This window comes from Schistocerca cancellata, chromosome 5 (genome assembly GCF_023864275.1).
Source record: "Schistocerca cancellata isolate TAMUIC-IGC-003103 chromosome 5, iqSchCanc2.1, whole genome shotgun sequence".
NCBI lineage: Eukaryota > Metazoa > Arthropoda > Insecta > Orthoptera > Acrididae > Schistocerca > Schistocerca cancellata.
The window spans coordinates 292,681,444-292,696,633 of record NC_064630.1 but is presented as its reverse complement, the minus strand read 5'-3'; the positions used below and the strand labels follow the sequence as shown (position 1 = coordinate 292,696,633).

General features: G+C 42.4%; 1 protein-coding gene across 1 annotated transcript in view; it reads right to left on the bottom strand.

Annotated features, from left to right (window-relative positions):
- The window catches only part of LOC126188499 (dopamine receptor 2-like), a 752,795-nt gene that overhangs the window by 33,760 nt on the left and 703,845 nt on the right, over nucleotides 1-15,190 (bottom strand). The window contains exon 6 of the mRNA XM_049930103.1: nucleotides 6,260-6,344. Within this exon, the coding sequence (XP_049786060.1) occupies nucleotides 6,260-6,344 (85 nt within the window). The remainder of the gene's footprint in view (nucleotides 1-6,259; nucleotides 6,345-15,190) is intronic.

The window sequence follows — 15,190 nt, the reverse complement described above, 5'->3', positions numbered from 1 at the left end:
AAGTCACCGCGATTTATGATGGTCTCCTGGACGTTGGAAAAGGTAGGAAATGCTTCTTAATGGGGCGTGTGATCACCACAAACAGCAGTGCATGATCTGCAACTTGATCCTAATCTGACCACAAGATTCGTAAGAGATTCTTGTGGGAGGGCGCTCCAACGCGGTTGGCAATTCCTGGATAGACTCTGGTGCATGTGGACGCGCTGAAATACACTCCTGGAAATTGAAATAAGAACACCGTGAATTCATTGTCCCAGGAAGGGGAAACTTTATTGACACATTCCTGGGGTCAGATACATCACATGATCACACTGACAGAACCACAGGCACATAGACACAGGCAACAGAGCATGCACAATGTCGGCACTAGTACAGTGTATATCCACCTTTCGCAGCAATGCAGGCTGCTATTCTCCCATGGAGACGATCGTAGAGATGCTGGATGTAGTCCTGTGGAACGGCTTGCCATGCCATTTCCACCTGGCGCCTCAGTTGGACCAGCGTTCGTCCTGGACGTGCAGACCGCGTGAGACGACGCTTCATCAAGTCCCAAACATGCTCAATGAGGGACAGGTCCGGAGATCTTGCTGGCCAGGGTAGTTGACTTACACCTTCTAGAGCACGTTGGGTGGCACGGGATACATGCGGACGTGCATTGTCCTGTTGGAACAGCAAGTTCCCTTGCCGGTCTAGGAATGGTAGAACGATGGGTTCGATGACGGTTTGGATGTACCGTGCACTATTCAGTGTCCCCTCGACGATCACCAGTGGTGTACGGCCAGTGTAGGAGATCGCTCCCCACACCATGATGCCGGGTGTTGGCCCTGTGTGCCTCGGTCGTATGCAGTCCTGATTGTGGCGCTCACCTGCACGGCGCCAAACACGCATACGACCATCATTGGCACCACGGCAGAAGCGACTGTCATCGCTGAAGACGACACGTCTCCATTCGTCCCTCCATTCACGCCTGTCGCGACACCACTGGAGGCGGGCTGCACGATGTTGGGGCGTGAGCGGAAGACGGCCTAACGGTGTGCGGGACCGTAGCCCAGCTTCATGGAGACGGTTGCGAATGGTCCTCGCCGATACCCCAGGAGCAACAGTGTCCCTAATTTGCTGGGAAGTGGTGGTGCGGTCCCCTACGGCACTGCGTAGGATCCTACGGTCTTGGCGTGCATCCGTGCGTCGCTGCGGTCCGGTCCCAGGTCGACGGGCACGTGCACCTTCCGCCGACCACTGGCGACAACATCGATGTACTGTGGAGACCTCACGCCCCACGTGTTGAGCAATTCGGCGGTACGTCCACCCGGCCTCCCGCATGCCCACTATACGCCCTCGCTCAAAGTCCGTCAACTGCACATACGGTTCACGTCCACGCTGTCGCGGCATGCTACCAGTGTTAAAGACTGCGATGGAGCTAGGTGTGCCACGGCAAACTGGCTGACACTGACGGCGGCGGTGCACAAATGCTGCGCAGCTAGCGCCATTCGACGGCCAACACCGCGGTTCCTGGTGTGTCCGCTGTGCCGTGCGTGTGATCATTGCTTGTACAGCCCTCTCGCAGTGTCCGGAGCAAGTATGGTGGGTCTGACACACTGGTGTCAATGTGTTCCTTTTTCCATTTCCAGGAGTGTACGTCTTCCAAACTGATCCCACACGTACTCGGTGGGATGTATGTCGACAGAACGGGCCAACCAGTCGGTTCGCCGAAAATCCTCTCGTTCCAAGAGCTCCTCCATCCGCGTTTCTCGAAGCCATCACCCCTTATGATCCTTAAAAATGAAGTCAAGGGCGAACGCACACCTGATGACGCATATGGGGAAGGAGCACGGTGTCACAGTAACGTTGTCTGTTAGTGTAACGCGTTCAAACATCTGGAGATCAGTACGCCCATACAGCATTATGCCTCCCCACACGGTAGCACTTGACCATCAAAATAACCGTGTTCGACAATGTCCCGGGACACATTTGGACACATTACGTGTCCGCACCGCTAGCGTTATGGGTGTACTTCTGGCACGCTCGTACTTGACCGTTTCGGTGGTCCAGGTGCTGTTGGGTGGCATTATGTTGCTTGAGCGTACTGACCTCACAAATCTTTGAATACTGTGTACTCATCGGTCAGCGTTATTGTGACACTTTACTTCTTGCCCATTTGCGACTTTACAGGGTTGCATTCGGCCATAGCTTCAATTTTATGGATGACAGCGAGCGACCGCATCGAATAGCGCTCGTGGAAGAGCTCTCGGAACGAATGAACTGAAATGCCTGTTCCGCCAAATTAAATTACATCTGGTACATGTGGGATGCTTTGGGGAAACGCCTGCGAACACCAACGTCCAACCAGCAGTTGTGAACCGCGCTGGTGGTGAAAGTAACGCCCTTCCACGAGAAGTCTTTACAAACCTGTTGTCCAGCATGGGAGCACTCTGCAGAGCAGGCATCGCTGTTCATAGAGATCACACACCTTGTAAAGTATCATTCCCCGTCTTTTGTAATGCCAAGGAGACCGTCATAAACCGCGATTTCAGTGTGATAATTGTTTCGCTGTTCGTTTCATTTTGTGTTTCTTTCAGTTGCCTTGTGTAGTATAGATAGTCTATCTGTTTCTACATCTACTTTGATACTCTGCAGGTCACAGATCACACTTAAATGCCTGGCAGAGGGTTCATCGTACCACCTTTACAATAATTCCCTATTATTCCACTCCTGAACTGCGCTCAGGAAAAACGAACACCTATATCTTTCAGTGCGAGCTCTGATTTCCCTTATTTTATTATGATGATCGTTTCTCCTTATGTAGGTCGCCGTCGATAAGATTGTTTCACATTCTGAGGAGAAAGTTGGTGATTCAAATTTCATGAGAAGGTTCCGCCGGCACAAAGAACGCCTTTGTTTTAATCGTGTCCATCCCAAATCCTGTATCACGTCCGTGACACGCTCTCCCCTATTTCGCGATAATACAAAACGTGCTGCTCTTCCTTAGACTTTCTCGGTGTTCTCCGTTAATCCTATCTGGTAAGGATCCCAGATCGCGCATCAGTACTCCAAAAAACCACGAACAAGTGTACGCACTCTCTTTAGTAGGTCTGGTACATTTTCTAAGTGTCCTGCCAATAAAACGCAGTTTTTGGTTTGCCTTACCCACAACGTTCTCCATGTGTTCTTTCCAATTTAAATCGTTCGTAATTAGAATTCCTGCATACTCAGTTGAATTTACGGCCTTCGGATTTGACTGGTTTATCGTGTAACCGAAGTTTATCAGTTTCTTTTAAGCACTCATGTGAATGACCTCACCCTTCTCATTATTTAGGGTCAATTTCCAATTTTACCACCATGTACATATCTTTTTTAAATCATTTTGCAATTTGTTTTGTTCTTCTGATGACGTTACCAGACGATAAACGACAGTATCATCTGCAAACAAACTAAGACAGCTACTCAGATTGTCTTCTAAATCGTTTATATTGATACGTAACAGCACAGGGCTGTAACACTACTTTGGGGAACGCCAGAAATCACATCAGTTTTACTCGACGACTTTCCGTCGGTTACTACAAACTGTGACCTTGCAGGTAGTAAATCACGAATCCGGTCACATAACTGAGACGATATTCCATGAGCACGCAATTTAACTACAAGCCCCTTGTGTGGTACAGTATCAAAGACCTTTCGGAAATCTAGAAATACGGAATCAGTTTGAAATCCCTTGCCAATAGCTCTCAACACTTCGTGTGAGTAAACAACTAGTTGTGTTTAACAAGATCGATCATTTCTAAATCCATGTTGACTGAGTGTGTACGTCATTCATATTATTCGAACACAATTTGTGTTTTAAAATCTTGCTGCTTATCGAAATTAATCGTATGGGCCTGTAATTTAGTGAAGTACTCCTACTTCCATTCTTGAACTTTGGTGTGACCTGTGCAACTTCACAGTCTGTGGATAAGGACCTTTCGGCGAACGAGAGGTTGTATATGATTCTTAAATATAGAGCTACTGCATCAGCATACTCTGAAAGGAACCTAATTGGTAAACAGTGTGGACCAGAGGACTTGCTTTTATTAAGTGATTTAAGTTGATTCGCTACTCCGTGGAAATCTGCTCCTAAGTTACTCTTGTTGGCAGATGTTCTTGGTTCGAGCTACGGAGTATTTACTTCGCCTTTCTTTGGTGAAGGTATTTCGAAAGACTGTGATTAGTAACTCTCTTTTCGCAGTACTATCGTCGATAGTATTTCCATTGCTATCGTGCAGAGAAGACACCGTCTGTGTCCTACCGCTAGCATACTTTCTTCTACGAGTGGTCCAAGTTTCATCGAGGTATGTTACTTGGTAGTGATATATCATGCGAAATTTATTTCCGTCTCTGACATTTCGGCGCTAGTGTACTTAACATTCATTACGTGTATGTCTAACCTTACTAACTTAATTGTAGAAATGAAATTATTATTTTCACTAGTGGTGGGAAATACTGTGCTTTTAAACAAAATTAAGACTGTGTCTCTCCAAGACAAGAACATGATGCCCGCTACGCATGGATTGTACATCTATTTTTCTACCCGAAGCTGTATAACGCTTCGACTCTCAGCTTCGTGTAGCTCCATTTCGCCTAGCGTCTATCTCGTTGTAACGTTCCGCTGTTTTCATGATCTCACAGATTAAAGTAGTTTTTAGCCTTGCTACCGCATTGCTTTAGGATCGGATACCCTTCACGTCAGTGAACATAAGGAAGGGAAATCCTTTGCTCGATTGGTCTATGAAACGCGAAAACTTTGTTCTGTGGTTTATCCTATGTCAGCTGTTTGTGTATCATTTTTTCTAAGGCGGAGATTGTGAACCAGCCGTAAAGTACGTGAAGAACCACCGAAAAACATCCATGTGGTCGTCTGGCATTCCAGACCAGCGACCGTTAATCCGCCGCGTAGGCTTGGGCAGCTCAACTGATTTCTATGTTACTACGTGTGATTTAAAATTGAAATAATTACTGGATAAAAGAAGTTTTTCTTATTTTTAAAGTTTTTATTAACCTTCAAAATAAATAAGGCGTTCCATAAAATTACCAGGGTTCCCAAAGTCTTCCATCAGAGGAAAAGTTTGGGAACACCTGGCTTAGAGAATGAAAAGAAAAGATTAGAACTTCTGAACGAAATATCTGAGGAGACAGGCGTAGAAATATCAGTTGAAGCACAGAATACGTGACCAACGAAAGTGGATCATCAAGAATTTAAAGAATTCAAATATATCCACATCATGAAAATAGACAGACTTAAATATCTGGGAGGAAATACAAACATAAAAGTGAAAATCAAGCAATTAAAATCTGAAATGGAAAAATGACGAGCATACATAAGAGCAAGGAATGTGTACAATATAAACTATTTCTCTAATGTGTTAAATTTAGGCGGTGAAACACAGTTGTAAAAATATGGATTTCAAACATAACTTTTATCTGAATGCAAAATGATATTGTAACATTAGGAAAATACAAATGAGTCTTGCAAAAAATGTTTGGTTCAGTGAAGAACAGAGATGGTAATTTGATTTTGTAACCAAATGAGGAAATTAGTCATTCCGTCCTAAAATAACGTACGAGATTAGGAAAAGGTGTGTAACACTCCGCGGAGATCTAAGAGGGAATAAAGGAGAACAAGTTAACAAAGAACCACACATTCTTCCAAAACAGGAAAGCAGACAAATAAAATGGGTGGGACAGCAAGACAAAAGAGGACATAAAAGAATTGGAGATTGAACAGGGTATATTTCTGAATAAAGGCAAATCGGCACTAGAAGTCAAGCAATTCAAAGATTTAAAGGAAGATAAAACAAACAGAGACAGAACTGGAGTCAAATGAAAGGGAAAAGAACTCATCATGAGGAAATATTTGTTGGGTAAAGACGAAAGAAAAGAGACATAAATGATTATTTTGATGGTGTTCTCAGTTGGTCTGAAACGATTTTTTTTTTTTTAAAGAAGAATGATAGGAGGTGTTAATACTTTAATAATCTGGGAACTATTCAAAATAAAATGGATATCGATTGGGTTTCCATGTTATAGGTGTATTGATTACTGCCACATTCCATTTTTTCCAAAATCATATAAGGAAAGTAGTCTTTGGAGAAAGTGCAACCATAACAATTTCCTGCATAAGTGTTAGGACAGTCATCGTCGTATACACTAATATCTTAAGGCCTACGATAATTTTGTACCTCGTTTCTTGCGTCTAGTGACAGTAACACTGAGATACGAAGAGCTGTACCTGGCTGGGTTTGGACCGAAGCGCCGGCTGGTACTTCCGGCGCATCCGCCTGGGACAGCACACGCACAGTATCCGCACGAATGCCCTGAAAAGAGGGAGAAACATGTTTGACAGACCTGGACTGCATGCAATAACTTAAATTTGGGCCATTGCTAATTTCATTAGTATCAAGGCCATCACCTGGATTTGTCCACAAAGTACTACATCTAATTATTACCATGTAAGGGGCTTGCAATAAATAAAAATTGAGAACGGAGACGATAAAGAACAACAGAGAAATGTGACAAGGATGTAGCCTTTCCTAGAATTGTATTTATATTACTTTATTACGAAGGTGAAACTCATTAATACTACTCTTTGCAGACAACTAAATAATTACTCAAAAGAACCTTCAGTCCCCGAAATGAAATACGAACGAGCTAAGAGCTATCCACTCAAAAGTTCATCAGAAAGCTGAGGTAGTAGTCAGTGAACCGCAATTTCCTAAACGTCGATAAAACAGGTATCATACATTAAGCTGAGATATCTGTGCACATAAAAAAGTCAATAATAATAAAGTAAGCGTCAAGTAATGTGGACCAATAACCTGAACCAAGCATGACAATCGAAGGAAAAGAAGAATAAAATTTTGTAAAGATACGGCTACTCCAAAAATGGAAATGCCTCCTGCACATTGATCAATAATGACAAGTAGGCAATAAAGTTATCTGCTAAAGTGAAATACACGAAATGAGATCAGAAATAAGAACTGTATATTCAGAGATCAAATGTGCTATGACAAAATTATTGTGCACTTTTCACTTAATGAGAGTAAAGACATGACACTATTCATTCAGAGATAAAATGCGCTTAAAGAACTTAATATTCACCTTACGAACCGAGCATAAAATTGAAACGACCTACAAACAGAATGGGGAGGACAGAATAGTTAAAAATGTAATGAAATATAAACGAATAGGAAGGAGAGATACAGGCTGACCGAGATAAAGGTGGCTTTACTAAAGATGTAAAGGGCTGTAAGCCCACTCTATGAAGTGAAAAAAGATTTTCATTGTCAGTATTCAATGACCATCAGAGTCAAATATACAGAAAACTAGGCAGACCCAAGACGGTACTTTACAATCAACATGCAGAACCATTCTTGTCCATTATAATTATCCGGGCTGTTATGCCGTGGTCGGTTGATGAATTCTGTGGTGATTCCCAACGTTTCGTGTCCGACTGCGGGAGACATCTTCAAGGGGGTCCGTAGCTCGGTGGAAGGTCCAACACACACACTGGCTCGCTACTGACTGCCGCTAAATTCCGTGTCCGCGCGCCCCCGCGCCGCGGCGTGACGTCACGTGTTTTGAAAACGTCAGTGCAATTGGCCGCTGCCCGTCGCCGTCGATCGCCGTTGCCATCACCCAGTAGTGGACGAGTGGTACACATATTCTTTAACACCGGCATCCATATACCGTTTAATTTGACGCCCTCCTCCTTTCGGTTGAAATTATTTGGGTGCTTAGCGATTTCGATTGCCTCCCTTAGAGCCTTTCGTAATATCCGCTCGTGGCCGCTAGTACTAGATATAACATATTTTACTGTTATCGCCTTTGAGTCTACCGTGACATTAAATTCTATTAGTCAATCAGACACACCCCAGGACAGGTGTCTCTGGGATATGAAAAAATGTGAAATATATATATTTAATTTAATTGCAATACAATAAAACAATTCGATAGTATGAAATATCAGAGCATTACAGTATTAATTTTGGTTATAAAATAACTTAAAACCTTACTTTCAGAAATTATGTGATGATGCTCTTCAGTAGAATAGAAGTAATTACCCAACACAATGTTCTTTAATTCAATCGTAAATTCCGTTCCATTACTTAAAATATATTTCGTATATTATTGAATGAAAAGATACCCATGTATCTCTCCCTTACGTACTAATGTTCACTCCTTGACGCCTACTTACACGTTTATACTTGCATAAATTTTGTATCCCTTTTTGTACACCACCTCTTACGAAAATAAAAATATACATGAGATCGTGCTTATAACATGTTTGTGTGTTCTGGAAATACTATCTCTTACAGTTCCATTCCCCCAAAAACAGTTTCTGCAACTCATTACTGAATGTAAAATGCAGAATAAGTTAATTTCTTCCCTTTTGAATACTGCTGTGTGTAAGTTTTTCGGTGAAAATTGCAATGTTTATACAGTCGCAAAAAGTAATATCAAATCATTGTATTTCATTGTTTCAATGGACTATTTTTGTTTTTTTAATAGAAGTACTGAATTTTATGCACTTAATCTTGGCAAAATGTAATGATAGTGAGATGTCTTGACGCAACTGCTGACGTTTTCAGGTATCTTATTTGTACTGTTTTCGAAAATAGGGTTCATATTACTTCTTGTACCTATAATTTTTATTAAATGAGGACAGGACAAAACTTGCATCTTCTGACAATGAATTTAAATATGTCAGAACCTGATGAGGACTCAGAACAGAACCTTGTGGTACACAGTACGAAATGGTGATAGAAAGGTGATATAACAACTATAACTTCGCTTATTCTAGTGTTCTACAATATTTTACCTTTCGCTTGAAGCTATGATTGTCCACACACACGAAAAATTTAGCCCCTCTCCACATGAACCATGCACCTTGATGTTGGTGGGGAGGCTTGCGTGCCTCAGCGATACAGGCAGCCGTAGCGTAGGTGCAACCACAACGGAAAGGGTATCTGTTGCTAACGCTGAAGCTATACATAGAGGCCTAGTCCTTGGCCCGAGGTTTGGAGTATAAGCTGTGGATAGCTGTTCCTCCAAGATCCTTACGGGTTGGATTAGTTGTGCCTCTCGCTGTGGATGGTCTATGTTGAGAGGCCAGACAAACGTGTGGTTCCTGAAGAGGGGCAGCAGCCTTTACAGTAGTTGCAGGGGCAACATTCTGGATGACTAACTAATCTGGCCTTGTAACACTAACCAAAATGGCCTTGCTGTAATGGTACTGCGAACGGCTGAAAGCAAGGGGAAACTACAGCCGTAATTTTCCCCGAGGGAATACAACTTTACTGTTTGGTTAAATGATGATGGCATTCTCTTGGGTAAAATATTACGGAGGTAAAACAGTCCCCCATTCGGATCTCCGGGCGGCGACTACTCAAGAGCGTCGTTATCAGGAGAAAGAAAACTAGCGTTCTACGGATCGGAGTGTGTAATGTCAGATCCTTTAATCGGGCAGGTATGCTAGGAAATTTAAAAAGAGAAATGGATAGGTTAAAGTTAGATAGTGGGAATTAGTGAAGTTCGGTGGCAGGAGGAACAAGACTTTTGGTTAGGTGAATACAGAGTTATAAATACAAAATCAAATATGGGTAATGCAGGAGTAGGTTTAATAATGAATAAAAAATAGGAGTGTGGGTAAGCTACTACGAACAACATTATTGTAGCCAAGATAGACACGAAGCCCACGCCTACCACAGTAGTACAAGTTTATATGCCAATTAGCTCCGCAGATGACCAAGAGATTGAAGAAATTTATAATGTGATAAAAGAAATTATTCAGATAGTTAAGAGAGACAAAAATTTAATAGTCATGGGGGACTGGAATTAGATAGTAGGAAAAGGAAGAGAAGGAAACATAGTAGGTGAATATGGACGGGGGGATTAGGAACGAAAGAGAAAGCCGCCTGTAGAATTTTGTGCAGAGCATAATTTAATCATCATTAATACTTGGTTTAAGAATCACGAAAGAAGGTTGTATTCGTGGAAGAGGCCTTGAGGCACTGGAAGGTTTCGAATAGATTATATAATGGTAAGACAGAGATTAAGGAACGAGATTTTAAATTTGCGCCGGCTGCATGTGTCTATCTCCACGACGCTGTGCTTTTAAGTGTGAAAGTTATTTATGTGGCCCCGTTTAAAATTTCGACATTGTTGCACAACATTTATTTTACTATGCGATTATGTTTTGAAGACATTCTTTCTTTTTTTATCCATTTTACTTCATTTTTACCTATGCAAAATCCCAAGTGTGTTGGAAAAGGTTACCCTGAATCAGAAAATTAATTAAGAGCCGGACACACGTTGATACCTACGCTAAAATTACTGCTTGCAACAGAATGATTGACGGAAAAGATTTGAGATCTTAGTTGTGGATCCTAAAGCTGAGATTTGCCTGGCGTTAAATTTGACATTAACTGAAAGTTGAGGTCTTTACATAAGCAAGATTTAATTGAACACATTAATTCATTCAGTTGAAAATGCAAACATAAAACGCATCTGACTATGAAAGAACTTCAGTTGATATTAGAAACCTGTCCTCCACGAAATACATCAAATAATCCTGTTGGTACTCAGACTTAGTCTAAGATAAATGCAAACGTACCTTTTAGACATAACTGATGCCTGGCGTTAAATTTGACACTAACTGAAAGTTGAGGTCTTTACATAAGCAAGATTTAATTGAACACATTAATTCATTCAGTTAAAAATGCAAACATAAAACGCATCTGACTATGAAAGAACTTCAGTTGATATTAGAAACCTATCCTCCACGAAATACATCAAGTAATCCTGTTGGTACTCAGACTTAGTCTAAGATAAATGCAAACGTACCTTTTAGACATAACTGACGTTCAAAAATAACTATCGGGCTTCTAATTTTAAAAAAAATGTATTGGCTGTTGGCTGACAGATCGGGAAATGCATGCATCTACTAAAGCAACGCTGGCTCTGATACAGATAACAGCAAATTTTGACTAAATACTGGCCAATGACTGTACTATAACGCCGGCGCTGCTAATAATGCTCACCGTTAATAATCAGCAACAGATATGCAGAATGCTGCCGGAATACCTGTGTCTCTGTAGCACAGGGCGAGGATCGTGCTTCTGGCAATACGAACTTTGGACCTCAATCGGCTGCTAATGTGTGCACAACTGTCTGCATCAGAATGAACTTTTCGTTCCGCCCTCTTCTCCATCACCAGACGAATTACTTGAGCCACCCTCACTTCCATCTCTGGATGAACTCTTCGATACGCCTACGCCTCCGTCTCCCACCAAAATGCTCAGATCTGCCCTTGTTTTCATCTCTGAACGAAGTCCTAGAACCGCCCTCATATCTGTCTCCAGACGAACTCTAAATTCTTTTAGATGAATTATACAGCCTCCTCTTTCCTTTCCACCAAAGGAGACATGAACACCAATCGCTGAATAGCAACATTCAGGCGGCCAATGGCAGCTTCAATTGTTATCTGCTGAAGGCACTCTGCAGAACATATAAGGACGCTGGCACACCCGCTGATAAAGTTCCTCCCCCTCGCCACTGCTCGGCCAATAGGATGGAGGCGAGTCCTAAATGCACAGTTGCATCAGCCCCCCGGAAAGGCTACCTGCACGGAGAAGATCCTCTTGCTACCTGCCTGGCTGACTCGGTCTTCGTTAGGGCCCTGATCCCACACGCTGCCACAAAGCAAAAAGAAAAAGAAGACTTGCACCGTGTTAAATGTAGTTAAGTTATGAAGTTAGTTACAAGTCAATATTAACAGTCACTGAAGTCCATTTTGCTTTTATAAAACGTTATCATCTTTTTTCTCCCTCCCTCCCCCCCTCCATTATCTAAGAAGAGTTTAGGTCTCATATTAAATGAAAAAGGGCGTGCCACATGGCTTGCCACTTTTCTCCATTTGTTTTCCACTTTTATGTGCCTCTAATCTTACAAACAGTTCATAAAGGCCTTGGTGACCGAAAGCAGACTTGCTGTTACAAATAAAATTTCAATTGGTGCTGAAATTTCTTTACAGTTAATCAGCACAGTTCCCAACATCTTGAGCCATCATGTTCAACATGTTGCCAAAAATCTCTGAGAAAATCTAATACATCAAACAGATACTGAAGTACAATTCTAATTCAGCATTTACTTATGAAATCGTATGATAGGACAGTGATAAGTGGATTCGGTTTTGTTACGGTTCCTCAAGACAGTGCGTTGATTAACAGGTAATTTCTTTCTGCTATGTAAAGATGCCTAAAGTGGTTTGTTGGAAGTGCCAAAAACCTTTGAGTCGCTTATACTGGAAATGATCAGAATTTTAATTTTAATTATCCGTCTCCAATTTGAAAATAGGGGAGAAAGTGAATGCCATGACGTCAGCAGAAAGCGCGCTTTCGAGCGGTGTAATCAGCTGGTAGCCAGCTTTGGTGCAGTGCAACTAGCTGCGCGCTGCCGTGGTTGGTGGATTAACAAGCAAATAGGGACGGATACGCGGCGGGGCTATTAGCTGGAAGCGCGCTCGTAACGAAGAGGCAGTCCTCGCAGGCCGGCAGCCTTTGTTGGACGCAGCCACGGCTGCGCGGCGCGGGCGGAGCTCGGCGAACCAACCGGCACAGCCTCCCGTCCCGTCCCGTCACGGCGACCACCCGGCCCTCCGGCTTCTGAATATTAATGAAGGCCGGCTGAGGCTTGTTTTGTGCACCCCGGCAATTTGTCGCCCCTCTTTGAACCGTGAAGAAATGGAGGGAAAAAAGGAAGCTAATTGAGTTCGACCTTTGCGATTCCCTTTGTTCGCCTGTTTAATTTTTGTTACTCGAGGAACTGTTAGTTCATTCCGGCACCAATCTTCTAGTTAAGGCTTTGCTGCGAGCTGCGTGAGCGAGGTTATTTAATATTCCCAAAGGAAGCTATCCCTCTTTCGTAGCAGTTAGAGAGCTGGCGCCACACCTTAGACGCTGTAAACTTCGGTCGTTCTGCAAGTGATTTCTAAACTTTCTTAAGTTCCTAGAAGAGCGGTTTTTCTCTCAGCCTATATTTCTGATCTTCAAGTAACTTCAAATTTATGAACTCAATACTTTATGAAATCGAAGGAGTTCGCCATATTAAAAATAGTCTCTCCTCAAAATGAGCTGACTGGCGGACTCTCTGGACGCCCTGTATATGGTGCATAACTGGTAACAAGCGGTCATCTGATACCCCACCAGAGACGTATGGCGTGAGTGTGCCAGTCGGTTCTACGGTATCAGCTTAGTACGCGTAAGAGGTGTCAACGTGAAAAACCTGACAGTCTGGCAGTAATGAACTTGGACGTTCCAATGACCACAACCTAAAAGTAATAGTGCGAGTTGTTGATGTATCAGCGCGGACTGTTCAACTTCTCTAGAAGTAGAAGTCTAGCACTCTAAGGCACTTAATCAGGCTCGTAAAAGTGGTCTAGGGGTAGCGCCTTCCATTAGCAATCAAAATGTTCGAAGCCCGCCACCGCTTAAATATTGAGTAATAACCAGCATTGGCAGCCGACTACTTTCGACAAAAGAAGTCATCCTCATTCTGCCAACGGTCTTGTCAAATAGGGTGGAGGTACGGACAGACGTTCAGGGCATTCTCTTGTCCTACGGATGGTAATTTCTCGTAAAGGCGGAAAAAATCATCAATGATCAACGGTATGAAGATGCAGGAGGCAATGAAAACAACTGCATTAAAGACACATGACATGTATCCACAGGCCATGTGGCCTGTAATCGAAAAATTGTAATGTGAACTCTCCATAGGCAAACGATTCCGGAGAAGTCTCCCATTCCGATTTATGGGAGGGGCTGCCAAGGGGGAGGTGACCATAAGAAAAAGGTTGAATCATCAACGAAACGATAACGTTTACGAGTCTGGACGTGGAATGTCAGACGCTTGAACGCGATAGGGAAGCTAGTAAGTCCGAAAAGGGAAATCAAAGGCTCAGTCTAGATATAGTAAGGGTAAGCGAAGTGAAAGGGAAAGAAGACAAGGGCTCCGGTCAGACGAGTACACAGTAATATCAACAGCAGGAGAAAATTATATAATGTGAGTAGGATTCGTTATGAACAGGAAGACAGGGCAGAGAATGTGTTACAGTGAACAGTTCAGTGATGAAATTGTTCTTATCGGAATCGACAGCAAACCAACTATATACATGTCGAATCACAAGCTGACGATGAAGAGATAGAGAAAGTATACGAGGATACTGAAAGCATAATACAGTATCAAAATCTAATAGTCATGTGAGACTGGAAGGCAGTTGTAGGGGGAGGAGAAGAAACAGTTACAGGAGAACATGGGCTTGGGACAAGAAAAGAGAGAAAAGAAAGGTTAATTGAGTTCTGTAATACATATCAGCTAGTAATAGCGAATACTCTGTTCAAAAATCACAAGAACAGGAGGTATATTTGTAAAAGGGTTGGTGATACGGGAAGATTTTAGTTAGATTACATTATGGTCAGACAGAGATTCCGAAACCAGGTACGGGATTGTAAGGCGTATCCAGGAGCAGATGTAGACACAGATCATAATCTATTACTGATCAAGAGTAGGATGATGCTTAAGAGATTACTCAGCAAAAATCAATAGGCAAAGAAGTGGAATGAGAAAGTACTAAGAAATGATGACGTACATTTCAAATTCTCTAACGCTATAGATACAATAATAAGGAATAGCTCAGTAGCCAGTACAGTAGAAGAGGAATGGACATCTCTAAAAAGAGCGATCACAGAGGTTGAAAGAAAACCCTAGGTACAAAGAAGGTAACTGCAAAGAAACCATGGATAACAGAATAAATACTTCATTTGATCGATGAAAGAAAGGAATAAAAATGTTCAAGGAAATACAGAAATACGAGTCGCGGAGGAATGAAGTGTATAGGAAGTGCAGGGAAGCTAAGACGAAATGGCTGCATGAAAAATGCGAAGGAATCGAAAAAGAAATAATTTTTATAAACATTTTTGGAACAGCTATAAATTTTTTTTTAAATTTTCTTTTTAAAATTCAGTCTTGATCGCACTACGTATGCTACAAGAATAAATAATTGCCGGAAGGACTGACTCAGCATACAGGAAAGTCAAAACTGCCTTCGGTGAAATTAAAAGCAAGGTTGTAATATTAAGAGTGCAACGGGAATTCTACTTTAAAT